The 25,195-nt window shown below is 51.4% G+C and overlaps 1 protein-coding gene across 2 annotated transcripts in view; it reads left to right on the top strand.

Moving 5' to 3' along the window:
• Nucleotides 1-21,059, top strand: part of STXBP1 (syntaxin binding protein 1) — a 72,234-nt gene extending 51,175 nt beyond the window's left edge. The window contains exons 12-20 of one of the 2 annotated variants that reach the window (XM_067743235.1): nucleotides 802-867; nucleotides 1,501-1,581; nucleotides 3,743-3,881; nucleotides 4,835-4,944; nucleotides 5,971-6,072; nucleotides 8,017-8,102; nucleotides 11,376-11,530; nucleotides 13,151-13,276; nucleotides 19,069-21,059. In XM_067743235.1, coding sequence (XP_067599336.1) covers nucleotides 802-867; nucleotides 1,501-1,581; nucleotides 3,743-3,881; nucleotides 4,835-4,944; nucleotides 5,971-6,072; nucleotides 8,017-8,102; nucleotides 11,376-11,530; nucleotides 13,151-13,260 — 849 coding nt within the window. In that variant the 3' untranslated portion in view covers nucleotides 13,261-13,276; nucleotides 19,069-21,059. The remainder of the gene's footprint in view (nucleotides 1-801; nucleotides 868-1,500; nucleotides 1,582-3,742; nucleotides 3,882-4,834; nucleotides 4,945-5,970; nucleotides 6,073-8,016; nucleotides 8,103-11,375; nucleotides 11,531-13,150; nucleotides 13,277-19,068) is intronic. The other variant, XM_067743236.1, reaches the window with a different exon arrangement.
• The last annotated feature ends 4,136 nt before the right edge of the window (nucleotides 21,060-25,195 follow it).

The raw sequence follows: 25,195 nt of genomic DNA, 5'->3' as shown, positions 1-25,195 counted from the left end.
TCGCCTTGCTCAAGCCATGCCTGTGCTCCTTGCCTCGGCCCTGCCGTATGAGGTCCCTTTCCTTTGGCTCAGGCATCGTTTTCTCTGAGCCAAGACTAGGGAGGTGTCTCTGCTCTGCACCCACATTCATGATTCCCTCCAAGAGTGCTAATCCACTCACTTAGAATGGCTCCTCTGCTCAGTGTTAGCTCCATGAAGGCAGAAATCCTTTTTTTGTCCTTGTATCTCCAGCACCTAAAAGTGCCTGGTATGTAGTAGTCATTCAGTACATTTCTTTTAGGTACGTGAATGGGATTAGGTGGGTCACCCAATCAGAAAGTCAGCAGAGCCCTTCCACCTGTCAGGGTGCAGATTCCAGCCTTCTCTTCCCTTCTCCCTTCTTCCTACCTGTCTGCACAACTACGTCCTTTCTGCGGAGACGAAATGTGAATTGATTCCATGATTGCTTGAGCTGAGTATGCAGAAAAGCAGCATGCAGACGAAAAACTGTTCTTTCCTGGCAAGAATTATGCTCTCAGTAACTTTCTAGTCCAATAAGTAAAACATAATTGCTAGATTTCAGAGGTCAGTTCCCCACCTATAACACAGGCACGGTATTTGGATCAATAATTTTTTGAGCCAGAGAGGTGGTAATCTAAACACACGTGATCTTGTGTTTAACAGATGCATTTGGGGGGGTTACAGAGTGAGCACTCGGGAGTCCGGCGCTGGCTGTTGTCCTGTCCTGCGCCCACCCCCCCTTGCCCACCCTCTTAGCTCGGGGCCATTGGAGTGAGACCGTGTGCTTCCCTCTTCCCGTAGACCACCATGCGGGACCTGTCCCAGATGCTGAAGAAAATGCCCCAGTACCAGAAAGAGCTCAGCAAGGTATGACGATCCAAAATGATCCACTCGCATCGTGAGTATAAGCGGCTGCAAAAAGGCTCCTCTACCCTTGCTGATGCATAGAAATCCACAGGTTTTTAGTCATCTTCAGTTTTTATTAGAAAACAATGAAAGGTTGGGATAGACAGGTCATTTCCCATGATTTTCTTTTCTCCTCTTCATCTTTTTCTCTCTGTATCCTTCCAATTCCTCACCCCATGGGCCTGAGAGGGAGAGCTCGGAGGAAGTCACAATGATCTGGGAGTCACACATCGCTTCCGCCTTAGAAGCGAGTCACTAAATCCACACGAAGGCGCGGGGGATTGAGCGCCACCTGCTGGAGGGAGGAGTATGAAAGGATTTGTGCGTGCCTGTGAAACCATCACCCCACCCCACCCCCATAAAGGATTTCTCCTTCCTCTTGACTCTCGTAGAAGGTGGTCTGTCCCTCTTCCCGACACACACAATTCTTTACCCAGCAGCGTCTGTGAACTGCTTGAAGGCATATTTCATTACCTTTATGAGGCTGGAGACGCCTTGGTGCCTAGCACTGTGTCAGTACCTAGCAGGTGGTTAGTAGATGCTGCGCAAATCAGCGAGTGATCCCTTGACCACACGCTCTCTGCTTTGTCCTAGTATTCGACCCACCTGCACCTTGCTGAGGACTGCATGAAGCATTACCAAGGCACCGTGGACAAACTCTGCCGGGTGGAACAGGTAGGGCCTTTTCCTTCTCTTTCCGCCAGGCCCATCTATTTGCTTAACTGAATTTTAACATCTGACCTTGAACACCCTGCAGAATCATAGGAAATAGAAATGGGAAAGCCTGCTAGATCGTGTTGTCTCGACTCTCTGGAGCCAGTGCAGTTCCACACTCAATGGTAGGGACTAGATTGGTCTGGAATGCCATGCCGTTTGGATTTTGCATGTCTGACTTACCAAGGCTCCCTGGAATGGCAGAAGAGAGAGGTACACAGCGCTGAGCCCTACATTGACAGGGCTGGCTGAAGGCTGTATCCTGAATGTCTTTCCCTTCTGCCGTAGCCACACCAGCTTGGAGACCTAGAGGCTGAAAGTGGGTAGGGCAGCCGAAGGTCAGAAATTCTCCCACAGCCTCCCTGATCACAGTTGGGATCGGAGTTCTGTCCCTGTCACTGGTTTGTTTGACGTGCTTGTTTCTCTCTGCTTTCTTTTCCTCGTCTGCAAAGGGACATAACAAAGCTGCCACATTTTCCAGGAGTGTCGTGTCGAGTCACTAATCCTGGCACCACATTCCTCACACATGATAACATTTCTCAACCGGGGTTAGCTTCTAAGGGAGGGGAGGTCATCCCACGACGCCGAAGCCTCAGCCAAAGGTCCCTCTTCACAGAAAAAAGAACTCGAGTTCTCAGTGTGAGGCCAAGATTTAAATCTCCTGGTTTGATGTGACAGGCTCAGCTAGGTTTGTAAGACCAGCCCTGATTCATGGACTCTCTCCTACGGGGAAGTAGCCCTGCTGAAATTCATCAATTTCATGGGTGATGTTTGCAAACACAAGGTGTCCTCTCCAAAAGAACTTGACTCTCCAGAAGATAGGTTATCCCTAGAGTGAATGGTACAAATGCAGTTGGGATTCATCCTTGGAAGTTTACATTTTTCCAGAAGTGCCCAGTGGTATTCATTGAACTAGTCACATTAAATTTTTTTTAATTTATTTATTTATTATTTGTTTTAACATCTTTAATGGAGCATAACTGCTTTACACTGGTGTTAGTTTCTGCTTTATAACAAAGTGAATCAGCCATACATATACATATATCTCCATATCTTCTCCCTCCCACCCTCCCTTTCCCACCCCTCTAGGTGGTCACAGAGCACCGAGCTGATCTCCCTGTGCTATGTAGTCACATTAAATCTGACTTTGAGACAGTGTTAGAGCCAGGTCCTGCTGAGCAGATGTCTGTTGAGGCTGCGCTGAGCTGGGAAAGGGCCTTGGAGAGGGGCCCCACCTTCCTCTGGCCCAGGCTGGGCAGAGGCCTGAGCCTGAGATCATGCTCCTTACGGACTCCTGGGATCATTAGAGAAAAAAGGCAACCTTCCGGCAGCCTCTGTAAGAGCTGCAGAGAAAGTTGCAGCTGCTGGTCTCAGAACGAGACCAGATCGTTCTTGGTTTGCTGACACTGATGTGCTGCTTTCTTGGGCCTGTTGAGAATGGATCCGCCTCTTGCCTGAGTTGCGAGGGCGGGGCCATAGACTGTGCTTACTTCACTCTTTCTCTTCAGTCCCACTGTTAGCACCCCCTCCCCCTTCATCTCCTTCAGTGGGATTTGCAGGGAGCCCATGTTTTTTCCTCCTCTCCCTGAAAGTGGTTGGAAGATTAAAAACAGAGGTCAAAATCCTAGAGTAGTTAAAACTCAGCGGGCACAGCCTTCCGTGCCACGGGGAGTGGAGCAGAAAGAGTCCAGCCAGGCGGAGGCACCTTATAATATTAAGCTTTTCACATGTGGGAAGTGCATCCCCTTAAGCCCCGATGCCTCTATAGGGCTTTGTCCCTCTTGAGGACCTACCAGGATTGAGGCTTTCCCTGAGGAATTGGCACACGTACACTGGAACTCACCTGGAGGGAACAGCCTGCCTTGAAACAAGATGGCAAATCAGCGTGGTTTCTGGTTTTGGAAAGCGAAGCCTGGGGCTTTCCTCAGTTCTCACCGATGCCGTAGACACCAGTGCTGATTACCCCCGCTCTGATTAATTAATTGAGAGATAAGCACCTGCTGAAGACCTTCCCCCAACCAAACTAAACATCCCAGAGGTTTATGGATAACCAGTTTTCTAATAGTTACCATTTGTCCAGACTGTTGCCAGAAATGGGGTCAACGCGGTGTGTTTTCTGCAGGACCTGGCGATGGGCACGGATGCTGAAGGGGAGAAGATCAAGGACCCCATGAGAGCCATTGTCCCCATTCTGCTGGACGCGAATGTCAGCACTTACGACAAAATCCGCATCATCCTTCTCTACATCTTTTTGAAGAATGGTAGGAACGGTGGGATATAGAGGAGGGCGATAGGCCCTTTCTTGGGGAAAATGAGGCAGCTGGGAGAGAGAGAACAAAGTGGAAAACAGTGTAAAAGACAAGGAAAAGGGAAGGAAAGGGGTGTTTAATAAGATCTGAGGGGCTCTTTACATCTGGGGAAATGTCATGTAGGCAGATGAGTTGCAACTAGAGGCTGAGTATCCCCCAGTGATTCTGGAGTTAGTCCAAGGGACAGCATAATTCGAAGAGGACAGGGTGGGGACAGCTGGGAGAGTCTATTAGCTTTATGGCCAGCTTATTAGAGCATTTCTGCTAGATACTTTTTTTTTTTTTTTTTTTTGCGGTACGCGGGCCTCTTACTGTTGTGGCCTCTCCCGTTGCGGAGCACAGGCTCCGGACGCTCAGGCTCAGCGGCTATGGCTCACGGGCCCAGCCGTTCCGCGGCATGTGGGATCTTCCCGGACCGGGGCACGAACCCGTGTCCCCTGCATCGGCAGGCGGACTCTCAACCACTGCGCCACCAGGGAAGCCCTCTGCTAGATACTTTTAACTTGCCCCACATTTGTAATCTGTGCCTTTAAATAACTGATTTTAACCCACATCTGCTGCCTATAAGTGTCCATAGGTGTCCATTGTGCCAAAGATGGACACAGAGGCTCTCCTGTCCAAGCTGACTGTGATGTGGGCCAGGGGTGGTGGTGACGGCTGAGAAGCAGGAGACGGATGGAAATATAGACCATGAAGGGCAGCTGCTGATGGTCATAGCCTGTAGGCTAGAGTGGAATTTGAGTCCTGATCTTGTCTTGTCTTAGAGTAACCTTGATGCCATGAGCGGATTGGTTCCCACTAATCCTGAAGAGGAAAACGGGCACTGTCCCCCCAGGCACTTAGCTCTGCTCCTCAGTGTGTGATGTCCAGGGGCTGGTGTGGCGATCGGGCTTTTGTTCTCGCAGGCATCACCGAGGAAAACCTGAACAAGCTGATCCAGCACGCCCAGATCCCCCCGGAGGACAGTGAGATCATCACCAACATGGCCCACCTCGGGGTGCCCATCGTCACGGACGTGAGCACCCGCCTCGGGGGGAGGCAGAGGGGAGACGGCAGCTCTCATCTCTTCTCCCCTGACTGACTTAAGGCAGCTTACAGTACACACACTCAACACTGAGAAAGAGAAAACATAAAGTCAGAGGGATGCAGGTGTAGAGGTATAAATAAAATCAAGGCGTAGCACCAGGAGCCCAGGCGGGCACATCAAGGAGGCACACACAGCCACAACGCTGAGCTGTGTCTGTGAACCCGCCCCAAATGGGAGTCATGCCAGCCCTGTCCCACGAGTCTTGAGTCAGCCTGGCTCTGCCGTAGGACACTTAGCATCTTCTGTGAGGTTGCGAACACAACGCTTAGTGCCACGCCGCCTGGCCACCTTTGGGTCTGCTTCTCTGACAATGACTCAGGACCCAGTGGGGTCAGGTGTGGGGGGCCCGACCAGCAATGAGCTCTGGAAGAGGCCTGGCGGGGGGCTCCAGGACTCTTCAGAGCCCCCCGCCAGGAACCTTGCTTGTAGGCACCCCACTTCCTGCAGGGAGTCAGCTCACGCCTCCGTGCTGGTAAAGCAGGGCTGTAGGTGTGCTCCTTGTGGGATCTTAGAGTCAAAAGCTTTGTTCCGGAGCCACCAGACCAGAGGCCTGTGACTGGGGGCCATCTGGCGTTTTCAGGCCCTTGTTCACAAAGGGACCAAATGAGAACAGAGATGATGCGTCCAGTGCATCCCGTGCTGTTGAAGCAAAATCAAAGCCACACCAAAGCAGTATTTTCTCCTATAATTGACAACAAACTAACTCCCTGCATTTGTAAGAAATGGCACTTACCCGTTTGACCCACGTTTGCCATTTTTCCTGGCTTTGAAGAACCAAGCTTGCTCCAGGTTCTTGGGCTGGAGCCCACGGGGCATCGTCCGGGCTTTTGCAGGAAAAGCTCCCTACTTCTTAGTCTTTGCCAGGACTGACTCCCAGAAGGGAGCCCAGGGGCCAGCGAGGCCTCGCAGGCCCAGGCGCTGACTCGGAGCCTCGGCTCATGTGTTCGCTTTCAGTCCACGCTGCGTCGCAGGAGCAAACCGGAGCGGAAGGAGCGCATCAGTGAGCAGACCTACCAGCTCTCACGATGGACCCCGATCATCAAAGACATCATGGAGGTCAGCGTGGGCCGAGACGAGGGCACAGGGCAGCTGGGCCCGAGGCTTCAGCCTCCCCTGCCCTTGGGTAGGGGTGACACCCGGGGATTTGCACCCAGGCCTTGGAGGGTTCGTGCAGAGCAGCCCCAGGAGACTGTCAGATGTGGATCCTCAGATCCACACTATTGAGCCCCACAGTAGAGACCCCTCAATGGTACTGCAGCCGAAGGAACCAAACCCGTCACAGCACCTGAAGGTCCTGTGAGTAAGGAGTGCCACGCTAAGGGTGCAGCAGGGCGGGAGGGCCTCTGGAAAGAGATCCCAGCCCGTCCTCCTCTCCCGCTGCTTCCCTCCCTCAGCCCTCACATCAGCCAGAGACCCTGCCAGTCGTGTTTCTGTGCAGCCCTATCCCTTGCCTGGAGTTCTCACTCTCCTTTCCACCTCCTGAATCCTGCCTTCCTGCGAAGTCCCATACACTGGCCCACCCGTCTGACCACCCAGCACCACAGAGGCCTCCCTGGACTCCCACAGCATGTGTCAGGGATGCTCTTTACATGTGTGTGCTGCTCTCTGTGTTGGCTCATCGTTTTAGACCTTGGTCCTGTGCCCTCACCTGACGTGTCCTCTGGCACCGAGCCTTGCGCACAGTAGGTGTTTCGTATCTGTGAAAGTCAGGTAGCCCAGCGGTGTCCCTTCCTCCCCTTCTTGTAGCTCGAGGTCGAGGAAACCCTGTGTAGAACGCTGACGCACCCTGGGAGCTTTGGGGTGGGAATTGGAGATGGTCTTTCCAGTTCCTGCCCTTGACAGGAGGACAGGACTGGGGTCCAGAGAATGAAAGGTCTTGGCCAGGATCCTTTTGCTAATTCATAGCAGTCCATGTGTTCCCACTGAATCGTACGTTAAAATAAATATATTTTAAGTATATATAGTGAGTCAGCTTTCTATTTTTAAAACCCACAAACCAAAAAGATGGGTGAACATGAGACATCTTGAAACAAATTATGTTTCTTTGCTTGGCAGAGCGGATCAACTGCTCTGTCTCATTCCCTCCTTTGTTCTCTGCTCCCTTTTCCTTCCCCCCACAACCCCAGTCCCCCAAAGAGACATGTGTGGGCTTCACACGGTAGCTGTTAGGAGTGTAGACTTCTCGGCAGCAGGGGGTGGGTAGCTGGATCCACCCACCAGATAATTAGGCCCTTGGGAAACTGAGGCTGTAAGGCCTCAGCTTGCCTGAGAGACTGCCCATGCCTAGTGTCTTCAAGACGGATGGCAAGGGTCAGGAGTTTATTGGACACATGGAACATAAAAGGGTGGAAGAGAAGCAAGAAAAAATAATGCAGGGTTTTTTTTAAGTTTATTTTATTTTATTTATTTATTGTTTTTGTCTGCGTTGGGTCTTCGTTGCTACGTGTGAGCTTTCTCTAGTTGTGGCGAGCAGGGGCTACTCTTGGTTGCGGTGCGCAGGCTTCTCATTGCGGTGGCTTCTCTTGTGGAGCACGGGCTCTAGGTGTGTGGGCTTCGGTAGTTGTGGCACGTGGGCTCAGTAGTTGTGGCTCGGGGCCCTAGAGCGCAGGCTCAGCAGTTGTGGCGCATGGGCTTAGCTGCTCCGTGGCATGTGGGATCTTCCCGGACCAGGGCTCGAACCCATGTCCCCTGCATTGGCAGGCGGATTCTTAACCACTGTGCCACCAGGGAAGCCCAATGCAGGTTTTTTTAAAAAACTTCTCTTCAAGAGCAGACCTACAAACTTATCTCATTGTATCTGCTGGTTATGGAGCATCTGGTCCGCCCGCTCCGAGCTCAGCGTGAGGTGCCCAGCAGTGGGCAGCAGACAGGGGAGCTCTGGTTGTTGCAAAGCTGGCCATGGTTTTGGCTGAGTGACTTGTGCTTCGAATTGTCTTACCTTGATTGCGTCAGCCCTTTGCAAAGAGATGGCCGGTCGATAGCTGTGTCTCTTCTTTCCAGGACACCATTGAAGACAGACTTGACACCAAGCACTACCCGTACATCTCCACCCGCTCCTCTGCCTCCTTCAGCACCACCGCGGTCAGGTGAGTGCAAGTCCCTGAGCAAGCGAGCAGGGAGCAAGCGGCACCGTGTCTGGTTGGACGGCAGCCGCACGGCAGTCCTGCTGTGACGCCTCAGGACCCTCGAGAACCCTCCCACTGCTTCTCGTCACAGCCAGAGTGCAGGCCAAGTCCTTGCAGCGGCCCATGAGGCCCTTCAGCCCCTGGCTTCCCGTTCCTCCCTCACTCCCTACTCCTCCCCCACTTCAGCCACACCAGCCTCCTTGCTCTTCCCCGAACACACCAGGCTTACTTCTGCCTCAGGACCTTTGCACTTGCTTTTCCCTCTGCCTGAAATGATCTTTCCCCAGGTATCTCTGCATGGCTCACCTCTTTTCTCCTCTAGGTCTTTAATAAATTGTTACCTTCTCGCATCTTCCCTAACCACCCTGTTTAAAATTACAGTACACCAGTCTTCCTAGCAGCATTATTCCTAATAGCTCAAAAGTGGAGATGACCTAAATGTCTGTCAGCTGATGAATGGATAAAAAACACATGGTATATTCATACAATGGAATATTGTTCAGCCCAAGATAGGAATGAAATACTGATCCATGCTGTAACATGGACAGACCTTGCAAATATTATACTAAGTGAAAGAAGCCAATCACTAAAGCCCACATACACTATGATTCCATTTATATGAAATGTCTAGAACGGGCTAGTCTCAAGACAGAAAGTAGATTGGTGGTTGCTCAGAACTGGGGATGGGGGTAAGGGTTGGGGAATGGGGAGCGACTGCTAATAGGTACAGAATTTCTTTTTGGGGTTGATGAAAATGGTCTAAAATTGATTGTGGTGATGGCTCACAATTCTGTGACTATACTGAACACCACTGAATTATACAGTTTAAATGAGTGAATTGTATGATACATGAATTATTTCTCAATAAAGTGTTACAGAAAATAGTGAAAAAATTATAGCACCCCAACTTCCTGTCTCCCTTCCCTGCTTTTTCTCCATAGATTACACCACCGCTTAGTGTGCTGTTAGTATTTACCTTGTTTACTGCCAGTCTCCCCCGACTAGAATGTCAGCCTCCTGAGGGCAGGGATTCGTGTCTGTTTTATCCTCAGTGCCTAGAACAGAGCCTGGAATGGAGTAGGCAGTTGGTGTATTCTGTCTTCACTTTTCATTCATTAGTTAATTTTAGTAATTAAGAAAGGGATGAATACGTCATCTGCATAGAGCCACATTTCTCAGATTCCTCCTTGATGGAAACATAGATGATGGAAACGTGGATGCCTTGGGTCTGTTGGGTTTCTGCCACGTACCTGGTGATGCTCAGATGTTTCTCAGCTTGGAGATGTGGGCAGACAGCAATCCATGCTTCCATCTCTGGGTTCTCCAGCCCTCTGTGTTTTCTTGGCCACCCATGAGGCCTTGTGCATATGTTTTCGAAAGCTCTTGCTCTTGTTCGCCACCTTGCCATGTTCATCCAGAAGCTTTTCCTGTTATGCTCTGCAGGCCACATCTCCACAGCCAGTCCCTGGGACTCTCAACACTAGGCACACATTTTGCCTCCAGAATCTCTTCTCTGCCTCCCTCGTGTGTGTGGCCCAGGCTCCCAGGGTAACACTTTTCAATACATGTGCCTCTACTATACTAGTACTTTGCCCGCCCGTCTTCTCTCTCCACCGCCCCCCCTTCTGTCGTCACTCTCAGGCCTGCATGATGCCAGTGGAGGCCAAATGTTTATTGCCAGCATCGGAGTGAAATACAAAATCCCACACAGTACCACAGCCAGGCTGGTTGACAACGGCAGACAAACATGATTGCACAGGCAAAAAAAAGTGACTGTGAGGTCCTCTGGGCTGGCCTTTGTGATGTGGAAAGTGGCTTTAATGCTGTCCTAAGTCAGGAAGAAGGGTAAAGATTCCACTGTTCAGAGAAGACTTGCTCTCCTCGTTCTGTTTCAAATTTATCCGAATTTAATTGATAATTTAGATGACATGGACAAATGCATTTTATAAATTGCAAAAATTGACAATTAAAAAATAGAAACTCAGTGACCCCTATTAACTTTTTAGTTACTTTTAAAACTTCCACAAAAGAGATTCCCAACCAAATGGATGCAATGGTGAATTCTTCTGGTATTTTATGAAGAAAACACTCAACACATTTGCAGATAACAGAAAGAGAGAAGAAACTTTCCCACTTATTTTATGAGTACATGATCCTAAAGGCAAATCTGAAAATGGCATTAAATGAAACTTCCCTCAAGCACAGAGAGGCAAATGTTACAGATAAAATATTAGCAAACAACCCAGTGGCATATACAAGGAGCAATGCATCTTGCTGAAGGGTTTGAGGAAATGCAAGGCTGATTGAACACTTTAAAATCCTCAACGTAATTCTCCACACAAGAAAAAATATATATGATCTTCTTAAGAGATGGCCCCTCATTTTGTTTTGATTTTTGTTTTGTTTTCCCCATTTTCTTAGCCTGGAAGCAACCAATTTCTCATTGTTTCCAAGGACAAGGTGAAGGCCCATTGAGGGAAGCCAGGGCCAGGAGTGGGGGGGCACCTGGGGAACTGTCCTGCCACTGAGATGCCTGTCGTTCAGGAGTCAGCTCCGTGTCACCTCCTCCAGGAAGGCTTCCCCAGTGATGCCCAGTCGGCACTTGAAGTCCCTCCCCCGTGTTTGTTCCCACGGCACTGAGCTCCTCTCCTTGGGGCGCGATGCAGACCCCCATCCTCCTGCCACCCTCCTCGCCCCACCCGCCCCAGTTAAGCCTGAGCTCTTGGATGGCAAGAGCCGCATGTCACTCAGGTCAGCTCCTCGGTGCTGGGGCGGCCCCAGCCCAGTGAGGCGCCTGGTGCACATCTGTCCAGTGAATCAATGTGCCGGCTACAGACAGGCCCTGGACTCTGTGGTCCCTGCTCCCTCCAGCAGAGTGTCCCAGGCAAGCCCAGAACTGTACAACTCAGGGGAGACACCGGGACCAACATCATGTGGGTGAAGCTGCTGAACGTCCCGCTTTAAAGCCGATCTGAACCCGTCTGTTGCCTGCATGACGGGGTCACAGCACAGGCGCTCATAGCGATTCTTCTCCCGGCAGCCAAAGTGCTTGATAATTTGCACTGCAGTTCAGTTCAGCCAACACTCGCTAAGCGTCTACTCTGTTTCGGTCACTGGTGTACAGAACGAGTGTGTAACACGTCACGGAGGTATGAAGTATAAATGCTGTGGATGCAGATAAACATGATTAATATCTTTCTCTCTCCCTCTCCCTCCCCCTCTCTCCTGCCCCAGCGCCCGCTATGGGCACTGGCATAAGAATAAGGCCCCAGGGGAGTACCGCAGTGGTCCTCGCCTCATCATCTTCATCCTGGGGGGCGTGAGCCTGAATGAGATGCGCTGTGCTTACGAGGTGACCCAAGCCAACGGAAAGTGGGAAGTGCTCATAGGTGAGTGGGGCGTGTTTTCTAGAGGGAAGGGACCGCTTCATTGCACTTGGACTCCATTCCATGCTTTGGTGTTTCATTCTGTCTTCGGTTCTCTGTTGCCCCTGAAAAACTTAAGTCTCTAGACATGTTTGTGGACGGCAGACGCTGACGAGCGAAGGGTTCCTTCCTCACGTCTGCACTGTGTCTCTTGACGAGTGGCAGCCCCATGTGGTGGGAAGAGCCTGGTCACAGATTCCAAGAGACCCAGGCTGATATTCCTGCTCTGCCACTGCCACGTGGGTCACCTCGAAAGTGCCTCTCCTCTCCACGCTGTTATTTCCTTACCCACGAAAACGGGGTTAAGAGCACCCACTTACAGCCTGAGCTAGGCCTGGTGCTGGCCCGGGGCTGGGGGGTGGGGGGTAGGGTGGTGTCAGTTTCCTGGCCTCCAGCCTCACGTCCAGAAGACGCTCAGTGAACGGACGGTAAATGATTACCGGCTCCTTTACCTGTCAGTTGGAGACGCACAGACGAGGAGTGAGAGCAGATACTGCCTGAAACATACTGGCCTGACTCCTGCGCTCTGCTGAGGGTGCCCCCAGCCAGTTCCTGCTACTTCAGGGTCTGTCATACCCCTTCTGGTTATTTCCTGCTGGCTTTCCAGAAGAAAGGAAGCAACTTATAAGAGCTGACTTAAGGCAGCAGGAGAAGATTTTTCTCCTTTTTCATGACTACAGGAGCTTCTCCAATTTCTCGGCTGGAAGAGGAAGAGTGAGCTGAGAAAAATCTTGCTTTCTCCAGATGCCTTCCTTTTGTCCCATCTTGCCCTTAACAAAATGGAGTTGCACCTGCCCAGAGTACCTCTTAACATTGATTGGCAAGAGGTGATCACCTACTGCCCTGGCTGGGCCCCGCCCTTGCCCCGATCTCAATAAGATGTGTCAGTTTTATACCTCCACTTTGGGGGGACCAAGGCGCAGTGCCCCCCAAGCTCTCAGAGTGAGCAGGTTCTGCAGACCAGTCCATGTGGCCGTTCCTGGGTGTATCAAGATGGAGCTGGCACTGTCTTCACAACCTGCGTTCCAGATACCACCATTCATTGGGGAGCTCGCACCTCCCCCTCCCCTCCCCACTCCCTGAAGCCTCCCCTGTCTGGTCACCGTTTCTCTCTGTGTTCTTTCCTTTCTGGCTACGTGGGACCCTGTGCCAGAGCTCTCGGTGTTCCCTGCTTGCGTACGTGTTGCATGAGCGTGTTGGCTAACTCTCTGCTGAAACACAGCTTTCCTGGGCAGAAGCCGTCACAGCCAGGCTTCGCTGTAACCCCCTCTTCCACGCTGGCCCGACCCGAGGTTCCCTGTTGGGAGGTGGAGACCCGGGGAGACAGGGTCGCCCCTGCGGATCGGTGGAGAGGCCTGGTGCAGACCGCTGACGCCCGCTGTGCGGCCCCGCCCGCTCTGTGCATGCCGGGCGTCCTCGTGGCCCATGTGCGCATGCGCCGCGTGTGCACGGCGTGTGCTCCGCGCGTGCGCGTGTGTCTCGCTCTCTCGCACCTCATTGGCTGCATAAAACGTAGGCCTAAGTTGGCATGTTCCGGTAACGTACCTTTGTTCAAGCAGTCAGCCGGCCTCTGTTCTCCCGCAGGTTCTACTCATATTCTCACTCCCACCAAATTTCTCATGGACCTGAGACACCCCGACTTCCGGGAGTCCTCTAGGGTATCTTTTGAGGATCAGGCTCCAACAATGGAGTGAGAGCCAAAGAAACAAAGTAAAAGCAGCTTATTACAGAAAAGAAACTCTTCCACTCTGAAGGGTTTTCTTTGATTTATTCCGTCACTCTTTTTATTTTTCCCTTTTCCGTTTATTATTTATTTGATTTCTTTTAACGAGAAAATGCTTGCAGTTCTTAACACCGATTGAAAATGTGTCCGATGCTGCCCTCACCAACCCTACCCTGAGCCCCACTGGGCTCCAGCTCGCTCATGCCTTGGGTTACCTGTCGCCCAGTCAGACAGCTGCAGCCCTCTGGGCTTTAGACCAGAAACAATCACAACTGCTGTGCACAGTCCTCCAGAGGGAGCTGGACGTGGAGGGATGCCACAGGCGTTGTGCCCCAGCCTGCTGGTCCCGGGGTGAATTTGTGGGCACAAGGCAGAGAACACCAGGCAGCCTCCAGGTTGTGATGTGGTGTGGGAACTTGAGAGTGAGACCAACAGGTGTTCAGGGGACAGTCCTGTCCAAGGCAGAACTCCAGGGGAGATGCCAGTTGGCACACGATCATGAGGAAAGCTTGGCAGAGGGCGTTAGGGTAGACTCCCAGTCAGTGGTAGTTAGATATGTCAATACCTTTTTCCCAGGACAGACATTTATCCTGAGGAACAATTTCTAAGGGGTGATGGGGTCATAAGCCACCTTGTACATGGCGAACTCCAGCCACCGGTGGAAAGAGCTCATGTCTCCTGTTCCTCTGGGAAAAACAGCACTTAACAGTCATTTGCTCTTTCAGTAATTGCTTTTTATTTTAATTCTCCTGTGGATCCTTTCAAGAGTTGAGAATCATACCCCTCTCTCTCATTGGAGTTTCCTGGTCAGATTGAGAGCCTTTGGGTAGAAATCTGTTCTCCACGCTATGTGCTGTTTATACTTTTTAATTTTTTAATTTTTTTTTTTTTTTTTTTGCGGTATGCGGACCTCTCACTGTTGTGGCCTCTCTCGTTGCGGAGCACAGGCTCCGGACGCGCAGGCTCAGCGGCCATGGCTCACGGGCCCAGCCGCTCCGCGGCATGTGGGATCTTCCCGGACCGGGGCACGAACCCGTGTCCCCTGCATCGGCAGGTGGACTCTCAACCACTGCGCCACCAGGGAAGCCCTACGTACTGTTTTTAAAGAGCATCTTCTCTCCCACCATGCTCGTGCCTTTACCTCAGTTACCCGGGAACCCCTTGTCAGGTTGGCAGATTACCCAGGTTTTATTCTTGTGCTCATTCCTTCCTCTCTCTTTCCACCCTTCTTTTGCGCTGGAAATCTCCCCTGACCTGTTCAGATGGCAGACTGACCCTGAAGACCTCACTGCACCATTAGTCATTCTTTAGTTTCATTACACATTCTGTGATGAGGCCACGTCTCGCGTACCTGACTTCGTCTACTCTGTTGAGGATGCACCCTAGAAATGTCCCCCCCCCCCACCCCGGGCTGAAACTCTGTGAGTTACAGAGTGTGAGTCACCTGTCAGTGAGCAGCGGACAGGCATGGACTCTAGCCTCAGCTTGGCCACAAGCACCTGTGTGACTGGGGGAGGTCGTTCCCACTGGGTCACAGCACACAGAACACAGGGAGGCTGGATGGCAGGGCCCGAGGCCGCTCGGGGTCTGTAATGCAGTCGTTCCGCTGGTGGCTTAAACCAGGCAGACCTACGCACCCTGGCACACACTTTGGCGGCCCTTGGGGGAATGGACATCAGAACCCTGGCTGGGTAACATCAGAAGTGTGCTTGTTTTTTTAAAGAGAATAAGCTCCATCCACAAAGGGCTCTAAAGGTCTGCACCGGAGGCTGTGCTGTTTAGCTCCTCTTTCTTCGCCTGGGCCGGAGGTAGCTGCCCCAGGGCAGTAGGGAGATGAGAAGCAGCAAGTGATCGTGAGCCAGGACAGCGGGGCTGGCTGTGGCCCCGGGCTACCTGCCATCCTGCCCAGGCTGCCTTCACCCTAGAGAGCGAGGCCACTGGGTGGTCAATAAAAGTGACTTTAAAAACAGCCGTTGTTCAGCAGCACCTTGGTACGTTCGTAATCAGAGGCATCTGGTTCTTGTGCAGATGGCAGGTAGGTGTACGGCATTTGCTGCAAGATGTATTTCGAGGCTTCTCAAAGGACAAATGAGCAATGACAGACCACTTGCAGAGTCAGAAAGAATCACAAACCCAGACCCAGGGGCTCCTGCTAGGATTCATTCTGGGACTCCCTGCTTTGGAAGATGCCTCTTCTTTGCACACTGCTTCCTCTGTTTTATGTTCAACCAACAGAGAGGCCTCCGCTGCCATCAGAGCAGAGCGAGCACGAACAGACTCTGGCTGTTTGCTCCTGGCTTCTGAAATGCTTTGTTGAACAGTGTTGGATTTTAGAGAGTTCAGTTAAGAAAAAGTGAGGCACAAAGCCCTCATACCAGGGAGGTCAGAAAGCAGGTGAGCCTTCCGACTTGCCTACTTCTGTTGCGATTGTCCAGGTGACCAAAGCTGAGGACACTGCAGGGCGTTAGCGAGGCTGGGTGGTCTCCTCCCCCACATTGGTGTTTGCAGGAACTTAGCTTTTAAGGGATGGGTTTCCCCTGCTCAGCAGTGAACGAGCGTCTGCGGTGGGCCCTGTGTGGGTACCAGTGCTGTGTTCCATCCTCCTGGCCCCTCTCTGTCCTGGAGCCGAGGCTGGCTCCCCAGGGCTGGGCCCTAGGGAGTGGGCATGGATAACTGAAGTGCACAGATGCCACCAAGCCTTGGCTCAGTGCCCACTAATCAATCCATCATTTCTCTCAACTGTCTAAGAAATGAAATCTCTTTTATTTTTTTTTTTTTGCGGTACGCGGGCCTCTCACTGTTGTGGCCTCTCCCGTTGTGGAGCGCAGGCTCCGGATGCGCAGGCTCAGCGGCCATGGGTCACGGGCCCAGCCGCTCCGCAGCATGTGGGATCTTCCCGGACCGGGGCGCGAACCCGTGTCCCCTGCATTGGCAGGCGGACTCTCAACCACTGCGCCACCAGGGAATCCCTGAAATGAAATCTTTTGATTAGATCTTCACCTCGGTGCCCTAGGTGGTTATGTTAAAAGTACTGACCATTAGGGAAGGTCCAGGAGGCCTCAGGAGCTGATGAAAGGGCGCCGAAAGGCTGGCTTAGACCTATTACAGAGCACTTAACACGGGAGAGTATTTTTTTTTATTATGTTGAGTACTTTGCTTTATTCTAGATCGGGGTCAGATAAGTTTCATTTTTCAGTGGGACTCAGATTTGAATCTGAACGCAGAGCTGATCCAATGCCCAGCTGCTTTTTCAGCGTTCCCTTACACATCCCCTCCTGGGGCAGGAAGCCACAGGGCCCCCAGAATTGAGAGCAGTGGCATGGCTTCTGGGCCTGGCTGTGCCGCCGACACGCCTCACCACGCTGGGCGTCTTGGATGTGGGTGGGCAAGACCACTGTCTTCCACGTCTGGCAGATCATCAAACTCACCTGGGCTGCTCTTAAATATGCAGTTTAAACCTGTCGTTCACCGGTACTGCCCTCAGTAGTCTGAGTCAGCAGGACTGTTTCAGCCAAAGCCAGAACAGCTCGACCAGCTGATCTGTGGGAACTCCTGTGGTTTTCAGGCGCCGTCCGTGAGGAAGGAAGGATTTTGTCCTGGCAGAGGTCAGTGTGTCTGGCCCCCAGCTTTGACAGTCTGGATGACTTTGTTTTGGAGACCACCGTTCACGGTTCAGTGTTGCAGTTATGTAGAATAAGAGGGACCCTCAGAGCTGTAGAACCCACTTGCTGTTCTAGAGGGCCTACATGGTCAGCCACACGTGGGTTCAAGTGAGAACATTTGCAGTGTTTGTGGTGGTGAAAAGCTTGACCAGGGTATTGAAGCGATACAGCTGATTGTGTGGCAAGAATTGGCCCTCAGGTGATTCGGATTAACACCAGCTGGTCTGCATCCTTTAAAGAGACCAGGTATTGATAGGGCCCAGGACCGTGACTGTTGCCTGATACTGCTGGTCCTGGAAGTCTTCGCTTTCGGTCAAAGATTGGGAACACCAGATGGTCAGCAATCAGATAATATCTGGAAGTTCTGAAGCGTGGATTCCTTCACCTCCTTCTGGCCTCCCTCCAAGTCCTGAATCTGCACATGAGCAAGGGTAGGGGACACCTTGGGATGGGCGTCTGCTCAGAGGCCTTTTGGCGGCAAGGGAGGACGTTAGGGACAGTTTCTCTGGCACATGCATTGCCTTAACCTAGGTAGCCCCCAAGCTGATCCCCCCCACGGAGTTCCCAGCAGCTGTCTTTCAGGTACAGACACTCAAACTGCTGCATCGAGTTGAGATTTGGAAGGCTTTCATTCTGCCAGTGGTTCTGGTCAGAATTTGGTAACGTTTATCCCTGTTTCCTCATTTGTGGAGGAGCCTGTGACCTTTAGGACTAGTAGAAAGATTGATAAGGTCACAGAAATGAGTGTGTTCGGGGCAGAGGGGGACACACTGCTGAAATCGGTGTCACATTTGCCAAAGGAGCCTCGAGTCTGCAGAATGAGTCAGCTTTGGGCGCAGGGGCTGGCACAGGCTGCACTCTCAGGGCATCCCACTCCGCACCTCGGGGAAGTAGCTGGGGACTGGTTCCTCACTCAGCGGGCCCTGGTGGGGGCTGGGGCTTGAGCTGCAGAGAACAGGATGTTGTGGAGCCTCTCACACCAGAGAGGGCTTCACCAGTGTTCTCCTGGTCTGGACTGACCAGGAAGGCTCCAGGCTGCAGTGCCAGCAGTCACAGGTCAGCTGAGCAAGTAGCGGTCAAAGGCATAGGGACCCTGGTATTTGGAATCACTCCCAGCAAGCCAGCCAGAGCCTTCTTTTGCCTGCCCTCAGGGTGGAAAATCTGGCATCCCGTGGTTTCTGGTCCCCTCCTCATGTGAAGGCCCACTCACTTGGCCGCATCTCCAGGGAGGCACATTTTCAAGTACGGGTCTCTTTTGTTCAGTTCTTCTCTCTTCTCTCTTCTCTCGGGATCTCTTTCTTTGAAGCCTACTGCTGCATGCATGCAGGCCTCATGCTCACGCGCCAGTCACTCCTGTTCTGTTTAAGTCCATGTCCAAACCACACGATCCATGCATCTTTTTTTACTGCACTTACGAGATCTCTCTCTCTCCTTATGAAAAAGGACTTCATTTTTTTTTTCTGTTTTCTTTTTTCTTTTTGCAGTAGAAGTATATCTAATTCCATTAGCTTAAATTTTTGCAAGCATTTCTAACCTCTTACAATGCGCGGTCTCTGCCAAGGTAAGGCCTCAGGTACCCCGGCCCTTCCCCCTTCACACCTGAGGTCCCTCCCACCACGCAGTCCCAGCCAGCGGGCTCCCGGAAGGCAGTGGCTTCCCCCAGGGCTCTGCCCGTCCACTTCTTCCTCCCTACCTGCACCACTCTTACCACACACAGTCCCCCCTGCTAACCCCTGCCCCATTGCCAGCCTCTTCCCCGGCTGTGTGGTTTGGAACTTCTCTCCCTGGCTTCACCTTGAGTTCAGGAGAGAATTAGAAGTGCAGCTGCCCTGTCCCCTGGCAGACGGCAGCGCTGAGCACTGATGGAGAGGCGGGCTTCTTCCTTGGTACAGCCCGGGACCCTGCCCAAGCCAGAGGGTGTGTTCTGTTTATCCACAGCCCTCACATGCCTCCCAGGCCTACTGTGACAAGGCCCCAAACCCCAGTCCCCAACCCCTCCCTGCATCTGGGTGGGGGAGGGGGAACGGCTACAGCTCTGGGGATAGAACAGGGCAGGAAAGGGGAAAGTGTTCGAAACCGGAGCTGGCAAGCTCACCGTCTTTTCTGCCTTCCTCCAGGATCCACGCACATTCTCACCCCACAGAAACTGCTGGACACGCTGAAGAAACTGAATAAAACAGACGAAGAAATAAGCAGTTAAAAAATAAGCCACGCCTCCAAAAAACGAACCCTCTCCCCAGAGTGCTCGCAGCCCTGACCACCGCTGACCGCCTCGGTTCCTTTGCTGACCCCCTTCTCCCTCCATCGCCTGCCCCAGCCCTGCACGCCCGGCCGGCACTGTCGCCAGCTGCGTTCTCGTGTTTGGTGATGCCCTCTTCTCGTTTGAAACAAAATAATGCATTGTGTTTTTTTTAAAAAAAAGAGTACCTTCTAGATGTATCCTGGAGATGTTCGGTGTGAGGGACGTGCTGCTGGAGGGTTTCTGAACTGCTTAGGATGATGAATGGACACCTGCTCCCCATTGGTCATGATTTTATGACCTTGTACATAAGCCAGCGTGATGTGTGCACATTGCTTGCGTATGGGAAGGTAGATGTTTGGGTGTTTTTAAAAACCCGTTTGGGATTGTTCCTGTTCTTGTTGGGAATCACTGAGATGTCCGTTTTGGGAGTATTTTAAACTGAGGATTAATCTGTTACCTTCACTCCAGTTCCTACCCCTCAGTGCCAGCTCTGATCCAGATAAGCTTGGAAGTGAAGCTCAGATGACATCTCGAGAGGTTTGAGCTGGAGTCGACCTCTGCTCTCCCCAGGGGGCTCATTCCCCCCCTCCCCCGTGCTGGAGGTAGGGGCTGGGGGCGTCCACGGGAAGTCAGGCTGGGTGCCTGTCGTGGCTCCCTCCCTGGCCACTGCCGCAGCGCTGTGATCCTGTTCTGTGGTCTGTCACTGTCCCCAGATGAGTGAGGAGCAAGCTCCCATCGGGGACCTGGGTCCCTTGGAGAAGCAGTCAGACCTGGTCCTTCAGACCAGATGCCATCTTTCCCCAGGCACCACCCCCGACAGAGCTGCTCTCAGCAGGGTCAGCCTGGGTAGAGCTCACGGGACAGGAGCGAACCAGAGCAGAGTGAGTTCCGCAGGCTCCTGGTCAGAGGTCCCTTTCCTGTAGAGCACTGTCTGTGCCCCTGACACTTCAAACCACCTGAAGAGTAGCCCAGTGGATTTATCCAGACCCTGATCCCACTCAGGTTATCCTCCGTTTAAGATACTTGCTAATACTTTATTTTGTGTAGTGTGGGGTCATATGTCGTCGTGCTTGTAAGAGAAAACGATCATTTTATTCTCTGTATAAAAACGTAGCTGTATAAGGCTTAGCTCTGATGCAGACATTAAAGAAGCAAATGCAGGAAGGACGTCTCGTCGCCCTCAGGACTCAGCAGCTCGTTCTCCGGAAGGGAGCGCACTATTTGTTCTGCTGCTGTTGTGAACTATAATGAACAGTGGAAGTCACAAAAATGTCCCGCGCCCACCCCCACCCACCCCCTTAGCCCCTGCAAACCGTGTGTGTATATTACTGTCTTGTGGCATCGTCATTGCAAACGTGCTGTGTGCTAGTTCTCCGCGGCCCTCGCTTCCCTTTCAGAATATACTCCTCACCCGCCCCGTTAGATGCATCGTGGCATTCTCTTCTCAAGGCTTTGAAATCTCCCCTTTGCACTCAGATTAGTTTTCAGGTCTGTCTCCCTTCCCCCCCTTACAAGATCTCATTTCCTTAGGACAGACTGTAGGGACCTGCCTTGGTTTGTTTCTTCTTGTTACTGCTTGTTTTGTCCCCTGCCCTTGACCAAACGATCGATGCTCATGCTTCAGGACCTTGTTTGTCCGACATGTCGGTTTTCCTTTCTCTGTTATTTATATAAAAATAATTTATCAAAAGGATATTTAAAAAAAAAAAAAGCTAGTCTGTCTTGAAACTTGTTCACCTTGAAATTATCAGAATCTCAGTGTTTGAAAGTATTGAAGCACAAACATGTATCATCTCTGTACTGTTCTGTACTAAAGCACTCGAGTCTAATAAATAAATCAGCGCCCATTCACGGTGTCCAGGGTGACTCGCGGCCTGGTTTTACTTTGGGGAGCGGAAGGAGAAAGGCTTTGTCAGTGGTCCACTGGGGAGGAGCCCAGCCACCCCTGGCTGTGGCTCGGAGCCTTCCGGATCCATTCACTGTTACTTGCATTAGGATCTAGAGCTACCTGGAGTCTGGAGACGATCCATGAAGTGTGTTCTACACTGCCTGAGACCAGGCAGTTCTTCCAGCGTCCTGTGTCTCTGTATATAGAATGTCTCTGTCTTGGCAGGTGGCGCCCCACTCGAGCATGTGGTACCAGTGCATTTCGGGCACGTAATGAGGTCATTTTATCTGCGTTACTGCTGTCCTCCTCCATTCCTGCCGCCACACCATCCAGCCTTCGGATGAACTTATTTCCAGATCTGAAAAGTGTATCCTGCCGGTCATGAAGCCTGTTGGTGACCTGGAGAGACTGTGATGAGTTTGGTCCCAGTGGGGAGGGGACCCTTAAGTTAGGGTTGGAGTCATACTGGAAACCTGCTAGAATACTGGGCGCAGGGGTGTGGGGTTCTTTGTAGGAACTTCCGTTTCTGCCCTTTTGTCCCCAGTCACCCTCTCATTCAAATTCTGATCTCCCTGATACTGTTAAGAAATCCAAGTCAGGGCCAGTTGGCGGGAGGCGCATCTCCACAGCCAGGCTATTGTCTGGCGAGACTTGCCGTAGAGGCAATGATGGCATTTACTGAGTCCCTGCTCCTTGTCAGGCCCCCTTGTATACCTTGTCTTTTGGGTGGGTGCTCTCCCCATTTTACAGATGAAGGAGCTGAATGGAATTCCCTGGCGGTCCAGTGGTTAGGGCTCCACACTTCCACTGCAGGGGGCATGGGTTTGATCCCTGGTCGGGGAACTAAGATCCCGCGTGTCACAAAGCTCACTCCAGCAGGAAAGCATCAGACTCTCATTTTCTTAAATTAGTAGTTGCCTCACTGGTACCCAGAATGCCTTGGAGTGAGATCCAAGATCAGAATTCTTCAATTCTAAATTGTTCTAAACTGAGTTTACATTAAAGCAAAGCCAGTGCTGTCTGCTCCTTCTCCCCGGGGCCGTGTGTCCGCGCCAGGCCCACGGTAGTGGCTTGTTAGTCTCTCTAACTGTTCCTGACATCGTTTGACCCGGGGTCTCTGGCGCCTCTTTCCATTCCACCCCCTCACCACCACCACCCAGTGGCAAACAAGCATGGCCCTATTTATGCTCCTGGAAGAAGTCCTGGTTTTCCTGTAACACAGCACAAACGGAGCCTGCAGACCATTCCTCCAAAAAGTCTCCAGTAGTGTTAAATATTCTTGCATGGGCTGGGTGTTCTGCGACAAACCAAGGCATAGAGTGTTGAATCCGTAACGGCGATCCTAAACCAGGAGAGTCTGTGAGCTGCAGCCAGTCCCTCTGCCTTTCTGGAGCTTCAGGTCTAGCCTGCGGGTCTCAGCCAGACCCTGCTGAGGGGCCTGTACACCCACTCGGTGACACCAGGCATTCGTTCCTGGGAGGCAGAATGGCGGAGTGACTAGGAGCACAGACCTTGGCATCAGGCCGGCCTGGGTCACATCCACCTGGGCCTCGTTCCACAAGACCTCGATGAGGGACTTGGTCCCCTCCTGTGAGTGATGCCCGTGGAGGTACGGTGCTGAGCTGGCCCTACAGTGAGTACGGTAAGCACTCAGTCAGTGTTGATGGTGTGATTATGATTCTCAGCCAAGTCTGGGGAAAAAGAGTAAACACACACACTGGGAAAAAAACAATCAAATGTTCATCAACTAGAGGATGGATACATTGTTGTGTATTCAGTCAATGACTACTCTTAAGGCAGTTAAAAATGCATGACCTACATATATCAACATGAATAAACCCCAAAAACTTAATGTTGAGTGAACAAGTTACAGAATACGTACAGAATGTGTAAGGTTTTTAAACCTCATAAAAAGTACTGTAGAATATTTACGGATACCTATGATGTAACTGTGTAAAAACGTGCATGAGAATGATAAATATACCAAAGTCAGGATAGTGGCTACCCATGAGGAGACGATGGTGTTGGAGAGGATGGATGTGTTGCCTTAGAGCCCCGATCACACAATGAATCAGTGGCTTAAAAGTGCTTCATGGAATCAAAATCATATAGATAATAATTCTCATCGTAGTTAATGTATATTGAGCACTCATGTGCCAGACATGAGTGTTTTATACGTATCTTGCTGAAGTTTCTCAACAACTCTAGGAGTTAGATGTCATTATTAACCCAACTAACACGTGGGGAAACAAAGGCACAAAGACAGAGGAACTTGGCCAAGGTTCCCCTGTTGGTACATGGCAGAGCCTAGATTTAAACAGGGTTGTCTGGGGACTTCCCTGGTGGTCCAGTGGGTAAGTCTCTGTGCTCCCCAGTGCAGGGGGCCTGGGTTCAATCCCTGGCCGGGGAAGTAGATCCCACATGCATGCCTCAATGAAGATCTCACGTGCCGCAACTAAGAGCCAGTGTAGCCAAAATAAATAAATAAATGTTAAATGTTGGTAGTTGCTGAAAGTTCTAACCCTCTAATAAACTCAGGTATGTGGAAAGGGGCTTGTTATGAATAGCAAAAGACACTCCTTTCACTCAGGAAATTTCAAGGGTTTTAGGAGCCCTGTGCCAGAAATCCAGGGCAAAAAGTAAGCATGTATATATACTTTATTATTACATATTATCATATTGTTATATGTAATACTATATATCACAGCTGATAACGAAGTACGTCATTGCTCAAATACCACGACTCATTCTTGCAGAGATTTTCATAAATGTTTCTGCATCTACTGTATGCCCTTAGAACAATTTCCAGACACTTTATTATTTTTTAAATTTTTTATTGGAGTATAGTTTATTTACAATGTGTTAGTTTCAGGTGTATAGCAAAGTGAATCAGCTATTCATATATGTATGTCCATTCTTTTTTAGATTCTTTTCCCATATAGGTTATTACAGAATATTGAGTAGAGTTCCCTGTGCTATACAGTAAGTCCCTATTCGTTATCTATTTTATATATCGTAGTGTGTATATGTTAATCCCAATCTCCTAATTTATCCCTCCCCCCTTTGCCTTTGGTAACCATAAGTTTGTTTTCTACATCTGGGACTCCTTCTGTTTTGTAAATAAGTTTATTTTTACCTCCAGACACTTTAAATGATTGTTTCTTTCTTAAAAAATAATCTTCACCAATTAAATTGTGGTTTTGCAGGGGGGAGGGTCCATCGAGCTCCTTTACTGTGCCATTCCAAACTCCCACCCAGGCTGCAGGCTGTCTTACTCAGTTAATAGATATTTACTGAGCGTCTACTATGTGCCAGCCTTCACCCTAGGCTCTGGGGATGTAGCCACGAATGAGACTGGGTCCTCGTGAGCTTACACTAGTGGTGGGTGGTATTATATCACACACGCACACACACACACACACCCCCTGAATGAATGAATCGCTCATGTTGTGTGCTCCATAGAGATGGACAAGGCTTCAGGCAGTCTCCCTCGGGGCTGGGCTTCCTCTCTGCAGAACCTCCTAGAGGCGGCAGAGCCCCCAGTCCACGGGCCACTGCCCTGGGCTGACGCTGCAGTCTGCTGGCCTTTGTGCGCCGTACCCACTCCTATCAGAAGACCTGGCTGCCGGAGCGGCTGCCGGACTTTGCGGTCTGGCAGCTCCAGCAGTTCCGGGCCACCAACACCAGTTCCCAAGCAGGACACAGAAGCAGTCATGAGAAAGTGTCCCTGGGAAGATGACGAGTCTGGGGTCCCAGAATAGGGAGCTTTGGGAAGGCTCTCCAAACAAGCCCCAGAAAGGGATATCCTTGGACCTGGAGCATCTCCTTCCCCACCCCACCATCTGGAAGGCTGGCCTGGAAGCCCTACTGGTCACTCTTGCCATGTGAGTGCAGTGCACTTATAAGCCTGGCCCCGGCGACCCCCAGGGGCGACTCTGGTGCTAACAAAGGAGGGGGTACAGGTCCCAAAGCTGACGCCTTCTGTGGGCTCCAGGCAGCCGAGGGGGCTGCTGGTCATGCTGTCCCACTGGGCTGGGGACCCAGAGCTAACTCCTGAGATGTGCTTCAGGTAAAAGAAGGAAGAAACCTGAGAGGCGTGACGAGGAAGGGCACT

This window comes from Pseudorca crassidens, chromosome 7 (assembly GCF_039906515.1).
Source record: "Pseudorca crassidens isolate mPseCra1 chromosome 7, mPseCra1.hap1, whole genome shotgun sequence".
Taxonomy (NCBI): domain Eukaryota; kingdom Metazoa; phylum Chordata; class Mammalia; order Artiodactyla; family Delphinidae; genus Pseudorca; species Pseudorca crassidens.
The sequence above is the reverse complement of the archived record's forward strand: the minus strand, read 5'-3'. Positions and strand labels throughout refer to the sequence as shown.